Source organism: Diaporthe batatas (genome assembly GCF_019321695.1).
Source record: "Diaporthe batatas strain CRI 302-4 chromosome Unknown Contig00009, whole genome shotgun sequence".
NCBI classification, from domain to species: Eukaryota; Fungi; Ascomycota; class Sordariomycetes; order Diaporthales; family Diaporthaceae; genus Diaporthe; species Diaporthe batatas.
This window is the reverse complement of record NW_025408556.1, coordinates 469,952-489,713: the sequence shown is the minus strand read 5'-3', so window position 1 is coordinate 489,713 and position 19,762 is coordinate 469,952. Positions and strand designations below refer to the sequence as shown.

General features: G+C 55.1%; 5 protein-coding genes across 5 annotated transcripts; 2 read left to right on the top strand and 3 right to left on the bottom strand.

Annotated features, from left to right (window-relative positions):
- Positions 1 to 220: 220 nt before the first annotated feature.
- On the bottom strand, positions 221 to 6,906 carry KVR01_008279 (uncharacterized protein; the record flags this gene model as incomplete). The annotated part of the gene is made up of 7 exons (XM_044783634.1): positions 5,656 to 6,906; positions 5,290 to 5,603; positions 4,803 to 5,239; positions 4,412 to 4,652; positions 3,826 to 3,955; positions 1,889 to 1,943; positions 221 to 301 (listed from the first exon to the last, which is right to left on the bottom strand). Exons 1-7 carry the CDS (start codon positions 6,663 to 6,665, stop codon positions 221 to 223), a joined length of 2,268 nt encoding a protein of 755 aa, XP_044643257.1. The 5' UTR covers positions 6,666 to 6,906.
- A 237-nt stretch (positions 6,907 to 7,143) lies between these two features.
- On the top strand, positions 7,144 to 9,777 carry KVR01_007957 (polynucleotide 5'-hydroxyl-kinase). The gene is made up of 4 exons (XM_044791882.1): positions 7,144 to 7,353; positions 7,451 to 7,682; positions 7,751 to 7,883; positions 7,941 to 9,777. The coding sequence occupies exons 1-4, from the start codon at positions 7,305 to 7,307 to the stop codon at positions 9,639 to 9,641; spliced, it is 2,115 nt and encodes a 704-aa protein (XP_044642935.1). The 5' UTR covers positions 7,144 to 7,304; the 3' UTR covers positions 9,642 to 9,777.
- Positions 9,778 to 10,227: 450 nt separating this feature from the next.
- KVR01_008353 (SAGA histone acetyltransferase complex subunit SPT7) lies at positions 10,228 to 15,397 on the bottom strand. The gene is made up of 2 exons (XM_044786305.1): positions 13,868 to 15,397; positions 10,228 to 13,807 (listed from the first exon to the last, which is right to left on the bottom strand). Exons 1-2 carry the CDS (start codon positions 14,958 to 14,960, stop codon positions 11,451 to 11,453), a joined length of 3,450 nt encoding a protein of 1,149 aa, XP_044643331.1. The 5' UTR covers positions 14,961 to 15,397; the 3' UTR covers positions 10,228 to 11,450.
- Positions 15,398 to 15,578: 181 nt separating this feature from the next.
- KVR01_008335 (uncharacterized protein) lies at positions 15,579 to 17,356 on the top strand. Its single transcript, XM_044791174.1, has 3 exons — positions 15,579 to 15,737; positions 15,822 to 16,298; positions 16,428 to 17,356. Exons 2-3 carry the CDS (start codon positions 16,274 to 16,276, stop codon positions 17,009 to 17,011), a joined length of 609 nt encoding a protein of 202 aa, XP_044643313.1. The 5' UTR covers positions 15,579 to 15,737; positions 15,822 to 16,273; the 3' UTR covers positions 17,012 to 17,356.
- A 123-nt stretch (positions 17,357 to 17,479) lies between these two features.
- KVR01_008340 (uncharacterized protein) lies at positions 17,480 to 19,674 on the bottom strand. The gene is made up of 2 exons (XM_044789742.1): positions 19,066 to 19,674; positions 17,480 to 18,991 (listed from the first exon to the last, which is right to left on the bottom strand). The coding sequence occupies exons 1-2, from the start codon at positions 19,448 to 19,450 to the stop codon at positions 17,652 to 17,654; spliced, it is 1,725 nt and encodes a 574-aa protein (XP_044643318.1). The 5' UTR covers positions 19,451 to 19,674; the 3' UTR covers positions 17,480 to 17,651.
- Positions 19,675 to 19,762: the final 88 nt, after the last annotated feature.

The window sequence follows — 19,762 nt, the reverse complement described above, 5'->3', positions numbered from 1 at the left end:
GGATGGTCCACTAAGAAGGCTGTTATCGTGGCCGGCATGCGACTGACTGACTACGTAGGTGGATCCAAGTGGGTGGTTTCGTTTCTGATCCACATATATATAAAACGTATATGGCACTATCATACAGTGATAAACACCCAAGTCCCAGCCTTTCAAGAAAGGAAAATATAATGCCAATAACAGTGCAGAGAGAATGCAATACGCCTCTGGGCACGTGGCCTCAGCCTCGTGCGGCACAGACAATGCTGGAAGGCATCGCTCCCGACGGCGCGGCTGATCGTCGACACAAGTAGCCCGAGGACTAGTATGCGGCATATGTGGGTCCCAGCCTCATGATGCTATGGGGCTGGCTGTTTACTCTTATTTTTGGAAGCCTGTACAGTATTACCTGCAGCTTTCCCAAGAATTTGTATACTGTTGCAACTCAGAATCCCGGGAACTAGACCTAGAGTATTTCCAAGGGGCAATGGTAATGGTGTACAGTGGGCATTGAAGAATGATCACTCTAGGGCTCATAGTTCTATTGGTTGAGAGGTGAGTGTTGTGTATTTACTTCGATATCTGGCAGCCCATTATATTGCTAGGACTCAAAGGGGAGATCCACAAACGAAGTGCGACCTAACTGACTCTTTGAATTGTTGAACAACGCACTGATCTATTGCCCAGTGATAAATTCGACAGAAGTTCGACAGAAGCCTACATATTCCCGTACAGCGCGTGCAGGAGCTAACTTGGTCACCAGCCTTCATTGCTCCATCTACAACTTTAACCAAAATCGAGACGGGCGGCAGAAGTTACATGCCCCTTTGAAAACAACGATGCCTCGTTTTTTCTCCCTCCTATTAATGGCGTATTGTCCGTGAAAAGACAAGCGTAGCAAAGCGCCACTTCAAACCTCGAATCAAAACCCGATACCTTGTGCCATGTGGGCACCGCCCTACAATTAAGGCTCGGACGAGGAACACCGTGTTCGTGCGGAAGCGGCTTATAATTAACCACGCCACCAATCCATGAGAGGATAACCTGGGCAGGCCTCCAAGAAGTCACGATAAAGATCAATGATCTCCGCCCTCTCGTCCTGCACCTCTGGATCTTGGTTGCGCCTGTCCAAAACCCGAAAGTCATGTTTTGAACCGGCCTCAGCTCTGCAGAGAATAACTTCGATGAACTCGGGTATGTCAAGCACGGGCGGCCGTCCTGCATGCGAGTAGTCTCCACAGGCGATGGCCCTCAGGGAGGGGATCCCATCGCTCCCGAACGCCCACTCAGCGAGAGCTTCCAGGTCGGGCGGGAGAGAGATCACCCTCCTACGGCTCCTGTAAATAGCCGTAATCTCCTCACTAACCCTGGGCAATGGGAAATGAGAAGGACCGTCAGCCAGTGGTGAGTAACGCAAGTGGAGCAATTTCAATGGCGTGCTTCTCGCCCAAGACTGAAGGAGTTGCATCTACAAGGTTATTTTGTCAATTTTGCGTGCTCTTCGCCATGTGCTTTTGATGTCGAGACACTCACCAGTTGTCCAGGTTTGATCAATACCCCCATGGCCTCGAATTGCAGGTCAAAATCGCCAAGGGATCGGGCGAACGTGTAGGCCATGGGTATGGGCGGGCCAATGTTGATCGGGTGCTTGGTAGATAGAATACAACCATTCGTTGTCAGGTCGTTAACAAACCTCTTGAGAGTCATGCGATGGGCCGCGACTCCTGGCAAGAGCTTGTCAAATAACAGGGGGCCGTCGAGGTTCACGTAGAGCGCTTCGAGCCCGTTGAATGAGGCAAGGAAGTCCGACACGACCCCGTCCGCGTCCCACTCGATACTCGGGCCCCACTGGTCACTTGGCATGTCCGCTGGGAACCAGCTCTGAGGGTCATATTTGATTCGGGTGAACCTCGCCTGGATCTCGAAGGTTTTCAAGCCTATCGGGAGGCGCATCCGCACGGCGTCTCGCAAAAAGCCTTCCCACCTCACGCAATCACGTAGCTTCAGGGTTCGAAGGACATTGAAGTCGAAGGCGCACACAAACCCCTTGCGGAGGCCCACCTCGGCGAGGCACAGCGTCTGCAAAGCCCGGAACGCCGGGCCCGAGATCTTGGCTCCGAACCCCCTCCAAGAAAGATGCGTACGGGCAAGGCCGTCTGGGCTGGCCTTGTGTGGGGCATCGTGACCTAGGTGATAGTCGACATTACCCGAACCGAGAAGATCGGCCTCGAGGTGCTGCAAGGTGTCAGAGTTGGCGTAGATCAGGTCGCTGAGGTCGCGGACGGCTTTGTCGCTTGGGGCTCTCCAACGCAATCGCTTCAGACCTTTCAGCTCGTACAGGCCTGCTTGGTGCTCGGCTTTGTCACAGACGCGATCTGTGATTATCGAAAGCGATTCGATCCGAGACTGCTTCATGGCAAGTATTCCGCCCTGCCCGAAGATACGGCCCGGGAGACAGGTTCCCAGGTCCCAGCTGATTCAACAATTAGCAAGTGCTATCCCAAGGGTAAGTCAGAAATCGGGGGACGGTGTGAATACTGAGCAGTGGGCCTTTACCTCAAGCTGCGAAGTGTGTCATCTTGCAGCTGGGAGAGAATCAATGCTGCCCCCTTGGACATCTTCTCGAAGCACTTGGAATAGGACTCTCGTGTTTCGGGCAGATTGTGATTCCATGGGACAATATCTTTCTTGCTGATGCCGACCCCATCTTCTTCAGCGCCAGCATCACCTTCGGCATGACAAGTGCATTTGAAGTATTTCTCATGGGAATGCGTGCATCGACCCTGGGTATAATTTAAGAACTCGGAAGAGAAACCTAATTCTCTGGTGTAGTTGAGAGGCTGTTCGGTCGTGGTGAAAGATGGGAAATGTGGCACGCGGCCTAGCCCGTGTTCGTCGATTTCGATAGTAAGTGATCTCCAGAGGCATTCCCGAAAGATTCCCGAGACGGCCTTTGACACCAATGAGAGCGACACCAAATCTCTCCTCTTTCGAACCTGTCGAGGATTGTTAGTATGTGTGCATGTTGGGGTGGAAATATACTGCAGGCCAGGTACTTGGAATGCGATGTTGTGGAGGATCTCAGCCGGAAGAGAGGTGAAATGAAGTGTGCTTTGGCCGGCCATCTTGCCGTAACTACGTGCAGATTACTGTGTCGTGGAAGAAGTAATTACTGTAATCCTGGTTCTTCCTTGAAAAGGTGTATAGTGCTCAGTATGATCTAGGAAATTTCAAGTGGCCATAAAATCCATCAAGGAGCCAAAATATGTCGTTTGTCTGTGAAGGGGGGGGGGTGGAGTTTGCTGGGCAGCTGTTTGTTTGTTTGGTCTGCGGCAACTGGGGCAAGTGGAAATGTGTTGTGTGTGTAACCATGGCCTTTGAGAGGGCATGTTTCAAGCACTGCACCTACCAAGAGTCTGGACCCCCTTCAAGCTCTCCTGTTAGTGAAAGTGAACAACAGCATAAGTACGTCATATCGTGTGCAAGACTACAGGTGCACTTCAACCCATGGGGAACGGTGTCAAATTCCCGCACCAGGCTAATTAGAGGAGATATCTGGCAGAAAATGTGCAGTATGAGTGAGATCTTGCACAAAAGTCACGTCCCTGAACTCAGGAATAGTGTGCCGTTTTGCTGGTCAAAGTCTGCTCAGGGCTCCAACAAAAGGGATTACGAAGTGCTTCTTTACTTAGGTTCATGGGCACAAATACTTACTGGTTGCCCGCTAAACTCTTCAATAGCACGTTTTACTTGAGCTTGTGCCTGGCACGGGCAGAATTAGAGGACCTCTCGCGCCGTTTACAGCCTTGATAGCTTGTAATGGACAAAGTCGCCATGATTTCACACAGGGTGGGTGCACTATCGTTCGGTTGCAATAATTCAGATACTGGCTCACTACGGGAGCTATCGATTCCGGTGCAGTCAGCCTCTCCTGTGAGGCCAACCCGGGGAAGGCAACGATTCCGACAACGCCATGCTGTCCACGTCAGAACAGGCTTATGCAACGCCCCTTGTTGCCAAAACGCAACGCAAAGCCAGGGATGGAGAAGGCACTCAGATGTGCCCTTGTTCCAGACCTCCCTCGAGAAAATAATCAACACAACGCACCGGCATAGGAATGCCCATGTTCGCAGAGAACTCCTGTCCTCATGCATCCGCCCTCAGATCAGTTCCGATTTTCCAGATTCCACCCCATTTTTCATCATCCTTCTGCATTCAATATCTCTGGTCAGGCTTTCCTAGCCAATGCGCAACGTGACACGTACTGGACTCGCCAATAGGTCGTGGCTTGTCAAATCGAGGATTTGAAAAACTCAAAAGACAAGACAGATCAGCGAATCCATGAAGGCAATCAGCCAGGTGGTCATAGCCACTCCAAATGCCTTCTGTTATCAAGGCGGGTTAAAAGCTCACTTTCAGTTGCTGTCGTGACGGGGAGAAAGGGTAGCCTTGTTCCTCTTGGAAGCTTTGGCGATTTTCCGGGGGGAAGTTTCTGACTTGGGCGATCTCGCCGCGGCCATCTCGCTGTACCGTGCAGCCACCTGGCCGACACTGGGCAGTTTCGGCTTGTCCTTCTTGTCTTTGCCTTCTCGCGCCTTCGCACTGGGCGTGCCCGCAGCACCGGTGAACTTGATCGGCAATGGGATCGGAATGGGGGTCTGTCTTGGAGGCAGCTGTGTGGACGAGAGGTGGATACCTGGAGAGGCAGATCGCCTGGAGACTGGGTTAGGCTGGGTAGTCGGCGGTACAGCCGAGGCAGCTCTCGGGCTGGAGAATTTGGTAGAGGAGCTGGATCCGACGTTGAGATGGGGAGGCAGAGGCACCGGGGTCTCCTTCCGTCCGGAACTTCCGTCGGCGGCGTGCTCATCATTTCTGTTGCCTGTCTTCTGTTTCTTTGCGGTCTTCTCAGCGCTGGCACTCTTGCTGGGTTCCTTGGTGACAGGGGTTGCCACAGGCCCGTTCTCACCGTCATGCTTGCGCTTCTTCTTGGAGCTTGATTTGGGTGTGCTGACTGCTGCTGCCTCTTGAGCAGCAACGTTTGCAACAGACTTGTTCTTCTCAGGGCTCGCCTGGGGATTCAGGGGTTTCTTGGAGGCCGGCACGCCCAGAGGAGTGTATCTAGCACGAAGTCCTTCCGGTTGAGGCCGAGCTGGTCTCGTAGTCTTGGAGACTGTCTGAGTTGTGGTCATGCTCGATGGGCCATCGGGTATGAATGTCTCGCTGCGAGTAAAATGCAGAGTCTGATCAACACGGCGGCCAACTAATCCATGGTCAGTCAAGTACCAAAATATCTCGGAAGCTGCTGCTTACGCTCCGAGTACTCATGTCCTTTCTTGTTTGGGATGAGTAGTCTGAATGACGAAGCAGCCGCAGGATCATCAAAGGCCAAACGGTAATCGTCTCCGTTGTGGGAGAGGACGGGCAGGCCCTTCTGAGCTGAATCCATCGGGATCGTCAAGTCCTGTACTACAGTAACAGGAAGAGAAGCTGGCGCAGTGATGTACCAGATCTGCTTGCCCTCCGTCTTGGACTTCTCGAAGAAGGCGGCGACGTCAGAAGCACCAATGCTGCCATCGAGCTTGCGCAAATGGAAGTCGGGCGCCACAAACTCTGGAACGGAGCCACTGGAAATTCTGTTAGCTTTCTGGCTGCGCCATGCTGGTGGTGAGAACCTACACCTTGGTGGAAGCGCCGCCATTAGTTAGGGCGGTCGATTGGTCGGTCATCTCGATGTCGCCGTCGGCATCTTCCACAGCAGTTGGTTGCGAGGTCTTGATCTTCTTGTTGCTTGGCTCAGCGCTCGAGGTCAAAACCGGGGCCTTGGACTTGGTGGCCTTTGCAGACTTGACGTCGTCTTTGAGTTGCTGCTGGATCTGAGCCTCATGATCCTCGCTTTCCTCACTCTCCTCGTCGCTCCCGCTCTCACTGCCGCTGTCACTTCCACTTTCGCTCCCACTCTCAGTTGAACCTTCTCCTGAGCTGGAGCCCGAGCTGGATCCAGACTCGGACTCGGACTCAGACTCGGACTCGGACTCAGACTCGGACTCGGACGGAGTTGCCTGCTTCACAGCATTCGCCTTGGCTTTCGATGGCGTCTCCTGCTTCTTGTCGGTTTTGGCTGCGAACTTCTTGGCCTTCTCGCCTGTGCTTTCGCTGGAGGTAGAGGTCTGCGAGTCACTGGTGGGAGCAGCTTTGGGCTCCGGCTTGGGCTTGGTGCCCTTCTTGGCCTCCTCGACTTTTGCGGGCGCCTTCTTGGGTTTCTCGTCGCTGTCGCTAGATGAGCCGTCACTTTCACTGCCACTTTCACTGTCACTTCCGCTGCTGCTGCCGCTCTCAGAGGATCCTGAAGAGCTGGTGGGTTCCTTCTTGATATTCTTGCTGGGCTGCTCCTTCTTGATAGACGCCTTCAGGCCGTTGACCGTCGGGCTTTTCGCGGGCGTTGACTTTGCGAGATCCGCCTTCTTGCTGACCACGGGGGTCTGCTTGACGTTCTTCATATCGCTGGAATCGGAATCGGAGCTGCTGCTAGAGCTATCGCTGTCGCTATCGCTGTCGTCGCCTGTGAAGGTGTTCTTCTTGACCTGGGGCACAGAGACTTGAGTGCCGAACACGCCGCCCTTGGAAGCCTTGCTGGCGGTCGAGGCATGGTTGCGCAAGCTGCCAGAGGGAGCCCTGGAGCCAGCCATGGTGCGCTCGACGGAGTTGACGAGCTGCGGGCAGAATTGCGACTGTTGAGCAACGGAGCGCAGCACTTTGTTTCGTCGCCTGTCGTGGGGCGAGCTGGGAGAGCGGGGCTTTAGCACAGTTCGCGAGTGGTGAAAAAGCAGGAATTGGGGGAAGAAGCCTTGCCAATTGAGCAGCAGGCGACGTAAAGGGGAGGAAGGAAGGAGCAGTCGGTGGTGTGGTTTCGCGGGGGCGCGATATGTGATGGGTTGAAGTTTTTGCAAAGTTTCTTCGGAGACGCCCCAAAAGTCGCGTCTCTCCAAATGGAACGTCCCCAAGGTCCAGCTCTTTGCAGGGGATCGAAGTGGGCGTAGTGGGGTGGGTGCTCGGGGGATCTGGTGCTAGTGATTGGTCCAATTGCCGACTTACAGGGAGCTTGCAGGTGCCATACTAGGCGGGCCAGGGTCTTCGCTTCCACTGTTCTCAACTTCGCTCGCCGCAGTTGACGTTGGGCTTGAATGCGCACTGCTGACACCCTCACTCGAAGCCAAATCTTGCGGCGACCGATGAGAAGAGGGAGGCGCGGCCGCCGGGGTGGGAGCGTTGCCCACGAGATGACGGAGGAATTCCAATAATCCCATCACAAAACCAGAATCCTCAGCATGTCATCAAACAAGAAGAGAAAGCTGGAGGTCGGCCAGGGCACTCAGAGTAGGTCTTGTCTGTTCCAAAGCAGAAGGAAGGTTGGATGTGTCAAGAAAATGGGGGCAAGTTGGCTGGGTGATGAGCTGAGCTGACCTTGGTGCAGTGCTGAGTGCTGCCGCCCTCAAGAAAAGGTTACTAGAGAGGCAGACAGCTTCTCCGGCGCCAGATGCTCCAAGTGCTTCTGCTGCGTCAACTATCTCGCCTGATGGCAATGGGAAGACCATTGACGATGGTGACAAAGCCTCTCCTGAAAATTCTGGAGCAAGGGACAAGGTCTCTGATGCGTTTGAAAGGCTTTTGTTAGAGGGTGCCGAGATGCCTGCTGGCGGTGACGGGTAGGTCAAATCTTTTTCTGGCTCGGCATCCAAGATCGCGACCAAGTAGATATTGACTATGAATAAAGTCTGCAGACTCCAGAGCCCACTGAGGAGCTTCCCAAACGAAAGGTGGTCCAACTGTCGTCTTTTAAACCTACTAAGAGCAACTTCCAGTCCAAATCCAATGGCGTTGCTACCCTGAACTTCCCAGATGGAGAGGTATAGTCGTCCCAGAATCATATCGTGGGCAGGAGCAGCTTGCTGACAGGGAGGTAGCGCTTGGTCATCCTGGGCAGCTATGGCATCAAAGTCAAGAGTGGTGAGGCTGCCATTGCTGGTGCTACTCTGTTCCCTTCACAGACGATACACTGGGTCCATGCGCCTCACTGCCATGCCCTGCCCGTCTTGAGGTGCACGGAGAAGTCTGTGATTGAGCTTTACACACACAAGAGCGCTCCCGGGCTCCGGAATATGGAAAATCTATCCCCTTTATTCGGGTCCCTTTGGAATGAAGTCAACCAAGGCGAGACCAAGACAAAACAGAGCTATCAAATACTCTCAACCTCAGCAGATGGTCCTAAGAAGGCCATACTGCAGGATCTTCGATCACCAGCGGAATGGAACAAGAAGATCTCTGATTTGATCAAAGACAAGAGACAGAAGCCTCCGGTTCTCCTGGTTTGCGGCCCAAAATCATCTGGCAAGTCTACCTTCTCAAGGCTTGTGGCTAACAGGCTGGTGACCAGTCGAGGTGTCAACAAGGACCAAGCATGGCCTGATGTTGCCATTCTGGACATTGATCCTGGTCAGCCTGAGTTCTCACCACCTGGCGTCATTTCTCATGTCCAGCTCCACCAGCCCAACCTAGCTCCTCCTTTTGGACACCCCAACCTGGATGCCACATCCGTGGTGAGGTCACATGCATTGGCCTCTATCACACCAGCATCAGATACAGAGCACTACCAGGACTGCGTCATGGATCTCTATAATTCCTACCAGTCATCTCACAGGGATAAGCCTTTACTCATCAACACTCCTGGTTGGATACAGGGTACTGGCTTAGGTCTGTTGATGGATCTCGTGGCTAAGATTTCGCCAACTGAGGTCATCTACATGTCTGAGGACGGGCCAGAAGACACAGTGGACGGCTTGAAGTTAGCATGCAAAGGAATTCCATTCACTTCACTTCCGTCTCAGTCCAGCGAGTATACTTCAAGGACGGCATTACACCTCCGGCACATGCAAGCAATGTCGTATTTCCACATGGACACTGAGTCAAGCCAAGGTACCCCCATCAAGTGGGATGCCAAACCACTCACGTCTAAACCACCAATGCTGCTGCATTACGGTGGGGCCGAAGGCGGAATACTTGGCGTCGTCTGTTATGGATATCAGCCAGGACCAGAATTACTAGCCGATTCTATCGATGGCACTATCCTCGCAATTGTTGAGATTGAGGACCGCAGGGCATTCGGCAGTGCCACACGGGCCGACTGCGGTCCACTAGATGAAGATTCGGAAGCACCACAAGTTGAGCAACCCCAAGACATCAAAAAATTCATCCGGCGCACTCCGGAGGGAATTCCCTATATACGTCGTGGGGCAGCTCTCAACCCCCGATTCTCCCGATGTATAGGCCTGGCCCTTGTCCGCGGTATTGATGTCCAGCGCTCTGTATTGGCTATGGTATCACCTCTGTCCCCCGCTCACCTAGCAGGGAAGGAAATTGTTCTGGTGTCAGGAAAATTCGATGTTCCGACCTGGGCATATACTGAGGACCATTACAATCGTGGGTCTCGGAAAGATGACAGCCAGTTTGATGACAGGGGTCTTGCAGGTGAGGTAGGCCATGGGAGAGAAGATATCACAGGGGAAATTCCATGGGTTGAGAGTCTCCATGGAGGTCAGAAGAGGATCGTTGGGTCGAAAGCCTGGAGAGTGAGGAGAGACCTTGGTCGCAATGGAGCTGGTGATTAGATGCGCTGGGCAGAAGTGATATCCACCCACGCCTTTATTTGGGCAGAGAAAACACAGTGGCCGTAGACTGAAGACTTGGCGTACGCACTATGGCAGAGGCTCCATCATGACAGACTGCCAATACAACAAATACTCAGTACTGAGATCACAATCACTCCGTGACTGGGGCACTCGCCCCGATTTACTTTCACCAAGTGCCGTCTAAGGTGGATAGTCGCTGCCGAGGACATCGGCAACAAGTAGTTCGACTATAATACCAACGAGAACTTTAGAGCCGGACGGAAGTAGATGAATTTGAATGGCGAGGCTGGCTGGCTGGCTGGCTGGCTGTGCAAATACAGCTCCGGCAACACCGTCGCGATCACTATGAGGAGCCAATGTGTACAAAGGTTCCACTTGGAAAGCGAAAGCAGTTTTCTGGCTATTGGGGTGCAAGTAGCTTCCGTCTCACACACGCAATGCAGTTGTTCGAGATCGAAGCTGTGAACCAGACCTGGGAGGGCGCTTGACATTACGGGCTGTGTGATTTTGCAATCAGGCCAGAACTTCGACCACAAGCAGCCACGCGGGAGGGGGACCAACAAGGCAAAGGGCTCAAGTATTTCATGGTATCTGCTACGTCTGCCCTCCATCACTAGCCAGAGACCCCACCAGAGCCACGTCTGTCGTCGACCATGCGCCATATTTCGTTACTCGGCATGCCGGTTTCAAGTCCCGAAGGCGCATCCCATCAAATGCCCGCCTCATTCGTTCGTATCAATGATCACCCGTCCAAGTCCGAACCAACCGGAAGAAGCCTCTCTGCCAGTTAAAAGAAGCCCATAAGAAGAAGGTATACCAACACCCGAGCCACCAATCGACCGGACCAAGGCGACATTCCAGGGAAAATGTGGCGCAGAAAAAGAGCCCACCGAAGTCAGACCCTCACACCACGCAAGTGGCCAATCACCAAATACACCACGGTCTAAAACTCCTAAGTACAAAAAAATATTCGAGGCTAGGGCTGCCTTGAAGACGCGCAAAATACAGAATCGACGTAGGTATCTCCTTTTTGAGGGTTGGCAGAAGCATGGGAGAGGGTGGCGTAATAACCAAGAAAAAAGCCATCAATCTGTCCCCGTTTCGTTTCGTCCTGCCCGACCCTTTTATTTCCTTTGATTTCGATGCAGTGTATCAAGTCCTGAACGCCTTTGAAAAGCAAAGAGAGCCAACGTTGTCTGAGGCTGAGGAAGTCGCCAATGTTGGATGCTGCATTGATTACACTTAAAGGCTTAGTTGGTTGCTGTGTGGTGATCAAGCAGAGGCAGAATGTGAAAGTGATGCTCCGTCTTGCTCTGATGATGTTGCTTGTGTCGACTTCTTTTGAGACAGGGATGCCCGCTGATCGGGTCGGCAGCAGTGAATGAGAGTAGCTGGAAAAGCCCTGCCCTTCCATACTTATCAACAATCCAACCCGCATTTCTTTTAGACGGAAAAGGTGATCCCCGGGCACTTGAAAGTTGTCCATAACGGGCTTGACGAGTAGTTGACGAGAAATCCTGACAGAAAATTGTATATCTGAATGAGTGCGAAGCAGCAATACCAGATAAGCCGGAGACCCAGCCCTGTGCGCTGCGTCTTGCGCTGTTGCGAGGAAAGGAACAGAATTGCCGAGAACCACGGCGACATGTGTGGAATGAATCAGGGCAAGTAAAATGAACCTGCTGTCAAGACTGTTGTTGCTGTACAGCCGGGGCAATTCGCTGGTAGATCGAAAAATTCTCTTGGCATCCTGTCCGTCTCCTAAGAACAGACTAGCTGTTCTCACGCCTACTGCTCATTGCTCTCAGGACTCAGCATGCCGACAGCTTCATCCTTGTTATCGCCAGGCGGGCTGCTCGCGATACCCTGACTCTGCAGGCTGTCGACACGTTCCATCGCTGGGGCCTGGAGAGGATTGGGAGCTCCGTTGGGCAGCGCGGGGATATTTTTGCCCAACTTCTTGCTCTTTTCAGGCGTGGTGTTGGGACCGCCGGGCTTCGGATCGGTGACCTGGGCTTTACCGGCCTCGAGCTTCTTCTTCTTCTTGGCCAGCGCGATTTGCTCCTTTGGCGGCCTTTTCTGAGGTGACACAATCTTTCCAGTCGCTCCAAGGCGAGGCCGGGGCCTCCTCTGCTTCACTGGGAGATCCTCATCCTCCACCAAAGGTTGATCGCTATTAGCATGCAACTTGGCGAGGAAGAAGTTCTTGACAAGCCCGATCTGGTCCTGGATGTTGTCCTTCGTGACCGGATCTGCAGGAGGAAGTTGCTCGAAAACATCGTGGATCTCGGCGTCAACGGTCTGTGCCTGTGACTGGAACGTATTCCGGACACGAGTCTGGAGTAGGTGTAGAGGCACCGACATCATCTCCAAGCCGAGCTCTCGGTCAAGACCAAGGGCCTTGAAGCCAAAGAAGTCTTCGCCTAGCTCTTCAGCAAAGTCACCGCCAACGAATTGTTCACTGCCGTCCTTGAAAGCTCCAGCACCGTCCGGCCCAACGTCGTTGAGCGCCGGCCGGAGCAAGTCCGCTAGATGGGACTTCATGCGCTCATGCATGGTTCCCAGCTTGGTGCCAAGCCTCTCAACATCATCCTTGGCGTAACCCTCCAGTGTCTCGAGGCTGTGGCCGCTCTCGTTCAGGGTGTGCAAGATGGCTTCCTCTTGTGTAAAGCGGGGTTGGAACTTGGCCCCACGCTCGGCGTAGACGCCAGTGGCGGTCTTCTTCTCGGCTTCCTGGTAGACGTTGAAGGTGCGAATGAGCTTTTCAAAGTAATCCCCCGCAATGTCTGCAACGACGTCCAGCGCAGATGGTTGCAGCTCTTCGAATCCTGCATGGTAGAAGATCTTGGCCACCGAGCGCTGTAGAGCCGATTTGCAAACATTGGGCGCCACAACGGGCGCATCGCCAGCGACAAAATGTGGTTCGATATCCGCCTCGACGAACGGCTCGGGCTCGTACTTTGGGAATTGGTTTGCGTAGACCTGCGATTGGATCTGCATCTGCTTGATAACGCCAATCTTGGAGACAACCTTCCTGGTCTCTTGCAGCTGCCGGAGATTCGCATCGAACTTCTTGGTAAGGATGCTCGAAGGGGCGACGAACGAGCCTCGTGGTACCATCCGCAAGACATCCTCGTGCTGATTTATCACCTGGCCCTCGTCATCTTCGATCCATTGCAGCTTGGGCGGAACGTCAGGCACGAGATTGTTCGTCTCGTAGTAATCAGGAATGGCGCGCTCTTCTTCCTCTTCCATGCCCTCAGCCAGGGTTTCTATCGGCTTTGCTGCGTCCTTGGCAGCGATGGCTGCTGAGTCCACGCCGGATGCAGCGAGGATACCAGACAACTCTGCTTGCTTTTGGCTTCGGAGCACGCGCCGCATGCCCGTCTTGGTCCTCAAAAGAGCTGGTTCGTCGATGTTCAGTTTGTTGCCCTTGAAGAGCTTGTGACGTTCCCGTGCGGCTAAGGCACGATCTTTCTTGGTCACCTGCTTCCAAATCTTGTACTCCTCGTCCTCAACCTCTTGGTCGGCAGCCTCGCCGAGTGCGTGGTTGAGAGCCATACCGCTCAAAGATGGTCCATCAATGTCCATGGCATCGGCATTACTACCGATTCCGGACTGGCCGTGCTGTCCCAGGGGAGTGAAGGACCCGACTGGTGGAGTGCCGAACCCATTGCTGCCCTCACCCATCTCAGAGCCTTCTCGGCCGGTTTTGGCCAGGATTCCGTTGAGCTGAAGTATTGGCTTGGTATCGTTGTTCGGCGTTCCTTCTTTCTGGTCCGAGGGGGCCTTTCTGGATTTCGTGGCGCCTTTTGTGGCACTGCTACGACCACGCGAAGATATAATGGGCTCATCGTCACTATCGTCGCCAGCGTCTTCCTCGCCACCGTTCTGCTTTCGCCGCTCTTCGGCCTCAACCTCAGCGCGAGGTCTGATAATCAGGTCCGGGATCAGGGGCGTGAGCTTGTCCGCCTCCCTCCGCATGCCATTAGCCATCCGAGGGAGGTGGTTGTTCAAGTTCTGATTGTATCGAAGACAGTTGTCCCATATCAGGCTTAGGTCGGCCACAAAATCGGCCTTGGATTTGTACTGGAGTTGCTTGAGCTTCTTGGTCATGGTGCCGAGGTCCATGGGCTGCTTGATGACTGTAGGGGGGTTCAGTGCATGCTTGCGCGAGTCTCTCCGGGCCAACAGGGGCGACCTACCACTGTAGTAGTCTGGCGCGTCTCTCTTGCTGACTTTCTGCAAGAACGGTGTCGAGTACTCGGTATGCGCCTTCAATTCGCTAAGGACCTTCTCCAAAGCCTCGTAGAGCTCCTCCTGGCCCACGTTGTCCTCGCTCGCCCATTTCGATCGGTTCTTTCTGACCTCATTCATGAGACTGCGTAATTCCTGGTCAGTCGCTTGAACCTGACTGCGCTTCATGTCTATCCGGGCTATGAGATGTTTCAGCGTCAGGCTCGAAGCGCCGAGGTTGGCGCTGCTCAGGGATCCATGGGCCTGGCCGGGGCCTTCGTTGGACGCGCTGCCGCCGTTCTTGTCCATCTCAGCCTGGATTTGTTTCTCGGATTCTTCCAGTTGCTGCTGTTCCAACATGGCGGTACGGTCATTCTCCAGGGTGTAAAACTGGGTGTGGAAGCTGCGCTTGGCCGCCTCCTCGGTCGCGTTGCGGGCCTGTTCGAGTTGCTTGCGCGCATCTTCGGATGACCTCGCCTGGTCTTGCGACGCGCTATCCTCTTTAGTCTTGTCGCCACTCTTGCCGGGAGAGGAGACAGAGTGGACGGGAGAGCTCCCCGACTTGGACGGGGAGAGGTATGTCTTTGCTGCGGCGGCATTTGCAGCCGCAGTCTGGGACTTGAGCGGCGCGGAGGCGCCCTCGGCATTTTGGTCGTCTTCATCTTCATCTTCATCATCATCGCCATAGTCATCCTCGTCAATTACGCGCTTCGCCTTTTTCAGGGGTGGTTGCTGGATGGGCGCGTGGTCGGTGGTAGGGGGAGGCAGGTTGAAGGAGTCGTCAGCGGTGGGAGGGCGCTTGAGGGACTCGACTGCAGCGGGGTGGATGTCGCCGTCATCGGAAAAGAGGGCGGCGATGCGGGCGTCGGCTTTGCGAAAGAGGTTGGCGAAGTGAGCGCGTCGACTGTCCTCGTCGTGGTTGTCTGATGCCTCAGGCATCAACATGTGCGCATCGTTCTGGGATCGCGACGAGGCATCGGAAGGGGGCTGGTTCATCCTGATTCCATTTCCCTGGCTGCCAGCAGGCGTTGGCCAGCCATTCTGGGATTGATGCAATGACATATTGGCCCCTGGGGGATGGACAGGACTGATGCACGGCCGGACACCCCATGCGCCGGGGGTTCGAGGTGATTTCGCCCGCCTTCCGGTCGGAGTCGGGGGACTAGATGGGCACCGGCTGATAGCGCTTCATTGACATAGATGGGGACGGTGCAGTGCAGGATGGTTCGGGATGCTGTGGTGGAGGGGGCGATGGAATTGCGACGGCCGATGTTCGTGGACGTGATGGCTGGATGGATGGACGTTGTGTCTGGAGACCGCCATGTCCCGTTTTGGGTGGAGCAAGTACCGTCGCGCGACGGCGGGTGGGCCTCGGCGCCCAAAGAGCGTCACCGGGTACCTCTGCCTGTGTTCGACGAGGCTACGGGGCGCACAGCGCAATTGTGGGCACCTGTGGGCTTGTGCAATGGTTCAATACAGACCAGCTCCCTGCGTCCCCAGCATTTCCACTGTCTGCTTTTGCATCCTCTGCCTCGAGGAGCCCATCATCCCATCCTGGGCTGTGCTCGGTGTACCTCCTGGCCGGGCTGTCTTACATAAGCACTCCGCTTATGTGATATACCCGCAATCAGCTTGGTATAGGGAGTAGGGAGTAAACTCCAGAGGTCTTTTATCAGGTATACTAGGTGCTGTTGTGCCTTGCGGTCAATTGATCGGGGATTGTACGCCTCAGCCAGTTTGCTTGATCATAGAGGTGGGAACCACAAGGTGAAGTCATCACTCAAGGGGATCGATCTTGTTGGTGGCGTAGCACAACGCGTCGTCAAATATCCACATCAGGTACGGAGTACGGACTATAAGATCGTTGCACCGGGGCTGTATTCAGCTTGATGCTCTCCGAAAGATGCTAACATTTGAATACAGAATTGCATATGCGCACAGGAGATAGACCCAGTATCTATGGAACAACTTAACTACTGTGGTCAATGCTGCATGGCAGGTGGAGTTGATATTCAAAGGACCTGTCTGTCAACCTGACGTTTCTCCCCTCTGAAAAAAGTCCCCCGAAATGCTGCGGACCTCGCGTCCGATGTGTGGGGATGGCCCGACAGGGCGGTCGCACCTGGGCTGTGTGGGGCTCGGTTCGGGTGCTCTGGTGGCCTGGGTTCTCTGCGGGCGGGCCGCAAACAAGCAAGCTCCAGGCCACCTCATCCTGGAACCTATTGCGTATCGCAAACCTCCAGTGCTCAAACCCACCAGCCCGAGTACAGACTGACAGACTGGACTTGCCACCAACACCGCGCCCCCCAGCCATGATTATCACCGCAGATCATTCATGATTCGTTGGTCTAAATAGATAGTCTACTCACCCAGACATGAGGATACGACTTCCGTTCGCAGGTTCGTACGCAGCTGAAGCTCAGCTCCAAAGCTCCCCTCCCCGCTCCCACCCCCGGTGCTGTGATGCCTCCGACAAGGCATGCTCGCAGCCTGCCAACCCCTCGAGCAGACCACTGACAGCGCAGACAGGAGTCTTCTTCCTGCTGCTCCTCCTCGCGGGGTACGCCGGCCTCACCTCCCTCCAGGTCGGGGCCTACGTCAACGACAAGGTCCTCCACACCCTGACCTTCTTCCTCCTCACCGTCGTCTTCTACTGGATTGTCGACACCAACCGCCGCCGGACCCTCCACTTCACGCTGGTGGTGTGCACCCTATGCCTGGGCGTCGGCTCCGAGTTCCTGCAGGGCTTCCTGCCCAACGGCCGAGACTTTGACTTCTACGACATCGTCGCCAACCTGGTCGGCAGCCTCGCCGGGCTGGGCCTGTGCTCCATGTACCACAAGCGCATGCTGGAGAGGAAGAGGAGCCGCAAGTCGTACACGGCCGTGCCCGGCGGTGTCGAAGACGAGGAGGGCGACATCGAGCTTGGTGAGGGTGTTGTCGGGGAACAAGAGAGTGGTATAATGCAGGCGTCTGGCGCAGCGGGCGAAGGGTCGTCTAGCAAGGTACAGTCCCTGGAAGAAGAGGTTGATAACTGGGATGAGAACGCCCCGGATGATTGGGACGGCGTGGACGACGTGCAAGATGAGGAGCCAAAGAAACGGGCGGATTAGGTAACGGCGCCCTCTCCTCTGGGCAAGGCTGCGGGACTTTGAGAATGACGGCGCTGGACACAAGAGCGAGGGTCTGTTCTGATACCTTTTTTGTGGCGATTTGGCTGGCTATTGGCGTTGGGCAGGACATGTACGACTGGAACGAGGGATTTTGACGTCTATCATTACTTGAGCATTACAGGAAGGGACATCTATCTACAAGGCGCGGGTAACTATTTCTCTCCAAGAGCTCGAAGAAGCCGGGTGAGACTTGTGGATTTGCCAGGTTGAACATGTCTTCGGGCTGGATATGATCCATCTGGGAAGGAAGCGAGTAGGAGTCAAAACGAGCACATTAGCCTTCCACCAGCCCCTCGGCCCCAGTGACTGTCGAGCTTCTTCGGCGATGAGCGCGAAGATGCACCCACATGAGGATCAGCGCCCGCCTTTAAACAAGAAGCGAGCCCTGCGAATTGGCGGTTTGGAACCCTCTAATTAACTAAAACGAGATCGGGAACAGGAAGTGTTGAGGAGATTTTGAGTACAGGCCTTCCTCGCTGTGATCATCAGAGTGCCCCGAAACCAACACCATGCTGAAGTTTGGAAGTCTAGAACAAGTAAGTTTACATGATGCAAGTTGCTCGATGCGGCCAAGTAGTCATCACCACCCGAAGCTCTCGCTATGCCAAAACACCACCCTGCCCTTGCGCACCCAGACCCCAACATGATTCCTCAAGTCGCGCCCCATCGCCGTGGGCCCGCAGAAGAAGACCGCAACCCTCTCGTCCTGGCCGTGCTGGAACACCTCATCCACGATCTTCTTCATGTTGGGCCGCATGAGCTGGTGTCGGACCTCGCCGCTCCGCTGCAGCGGGGTCAGCTCCACGCCATCGTCCTCGTCCCCCGGGCCCTGGGCAACAGGCGACTTGTCCTCGGGGGCCGTGACGAACACCTGCACGCCCTCGTCCTCGGTGAAGCCCTGGCCGTTCTTGCCAGATGTGACCCACGAGGCGTCGCCGACGTCGCGCACGGCCCAGACCAGCTGCACCTGCGCGGCTGCGTTGTCCTTGACCAGGGCGCGGTAGAGGGGCACCGTGTAGGTGGCGCCAACACCGCCTGCGACCAGCAGGATGCGGTCGAACTCGCCCTCGACCAGCGCCTTCAGGTGACCGGCCACGCCGTACGGCCCCTCGATCGACAGGGGGATCTTGGTGGAGTCGTGGCGGCTGTTGTTGCTTGCGATCTGGTTGAGGGAGGTGGTCATTGGGCCGTTGAGATGCCGGGCCACCAGTGTGAGATTGCCGGACTCGGGGTCGACATCTGCCACCGTGAACGGGTTGTACAGGAACTCGTGGACGATGTGGCCCGCAGAGGCAGCGCTATCAGACGGGCGCGCTTCGGCGGGGATCTGCAGGTAGATGTGAGAGCCGGGGTGGGTGACGAAGCGGTGGATCTTCTTGTTGGGTACTGGCGCCGTGATCTTGACGAGGTTTGTGTTGGGCACCATCTCCAGCTTCGCGACGGCGGTGAAGGTGTCGAACTTGCGGGTGATGATGTCGGCAAGAAACACCACGAGCGCCTCTACCAGGAAAACCCTCGGGTGGTGGGCATGGAACCAGATTAGGGGCGGAATGATCATTGCCACCACGAGATGGACTATGAAAAATATCCGGTAGGAGTAGGTCCGGATAAACCTAAGAGTCGTCGTGTTCAGCAAGGTCAAGCCCCAGATTCCCACCATGCCGGTCTTGACGGCCCGAGACGTGGTGAGCTTCTCGACCAGTATGCCCGAGGCGACAAAGAAGTTGAGGTAGAGCAAGGCGTGGACGAGCAGCAAGGTGTAGATGATGCGGCCAAGCACCCGGTGGTAGCGGTTGACCTGCTCATGTGACGAGTTGAATATGTAGGCGACGGGGTTGAGGCTCTTGAGCGCCAGGAGGTACTGAAGAGGCAGCTGAGATATGCCGATGGCACCGGCTCTCTTGGTGAGGTGGAGGTAGTCTGGTTGTTGTTGTCAGTGAACTTGACTCAAGGTCTCACTTGCTCGGGTAGAAAGAAATGTTGGCCTCTCTCACCATCATGAGTCCCAGCCACAGTGAGTGCCGCCATCCACAAACCCCAGGCCAGCCCAAAGACCCATTCGTCTCTCTGTCCCCAGGTGCGGCCCAAGAAGACGACATCATCCCCAAGCCACCACTGGAGATGCCTGTATCGCGACTCCCAGACCCCTAGTGGGCCCTGCCGCCTGACCTTCCGTAATGGAGACTCTGGGATGGCATTGTAGGCACCCTTCTTGGCCTCGACTGCGGCGTAAGCCCACGAGGCCAACCTGTAGCCGAGGAATAGCAGGACTGGGACGAAGGCTGACAGCTGGGCAAGCCCGGCGTATCTGTCAATTGTCTGCCTTCTTAGATCAGTTTCGTCTTGACTCAAAGTCACAAATCTGTAAGGCCATCCCATCTTGTCAAGGTGGTTTGGTCCGGACTGTGGATGAGTATGGCGGGCCGTTCACTTGGATCTGTGCCCTCCAACGTCAAAGGCGTCAAAGAGGAGGGGCAGGAGAGGGTGAGGGGTTCAGACGCTCTGAACAATTTGAGAAGTGAGATTCCAATCTGCTCTCATGAACCTTGGAGCCGCACAGGGAACAGGACCCGGTGTTGCCGGTATGGTTTCCAATGGCTGCAAATGGGGGTGATGTCTCAGGGCAACGGTGCAGGGTCCATTCGGGTACTAAGAACTTATTTAAAGCGCTCCGCCAGCCAACCTAGGTGC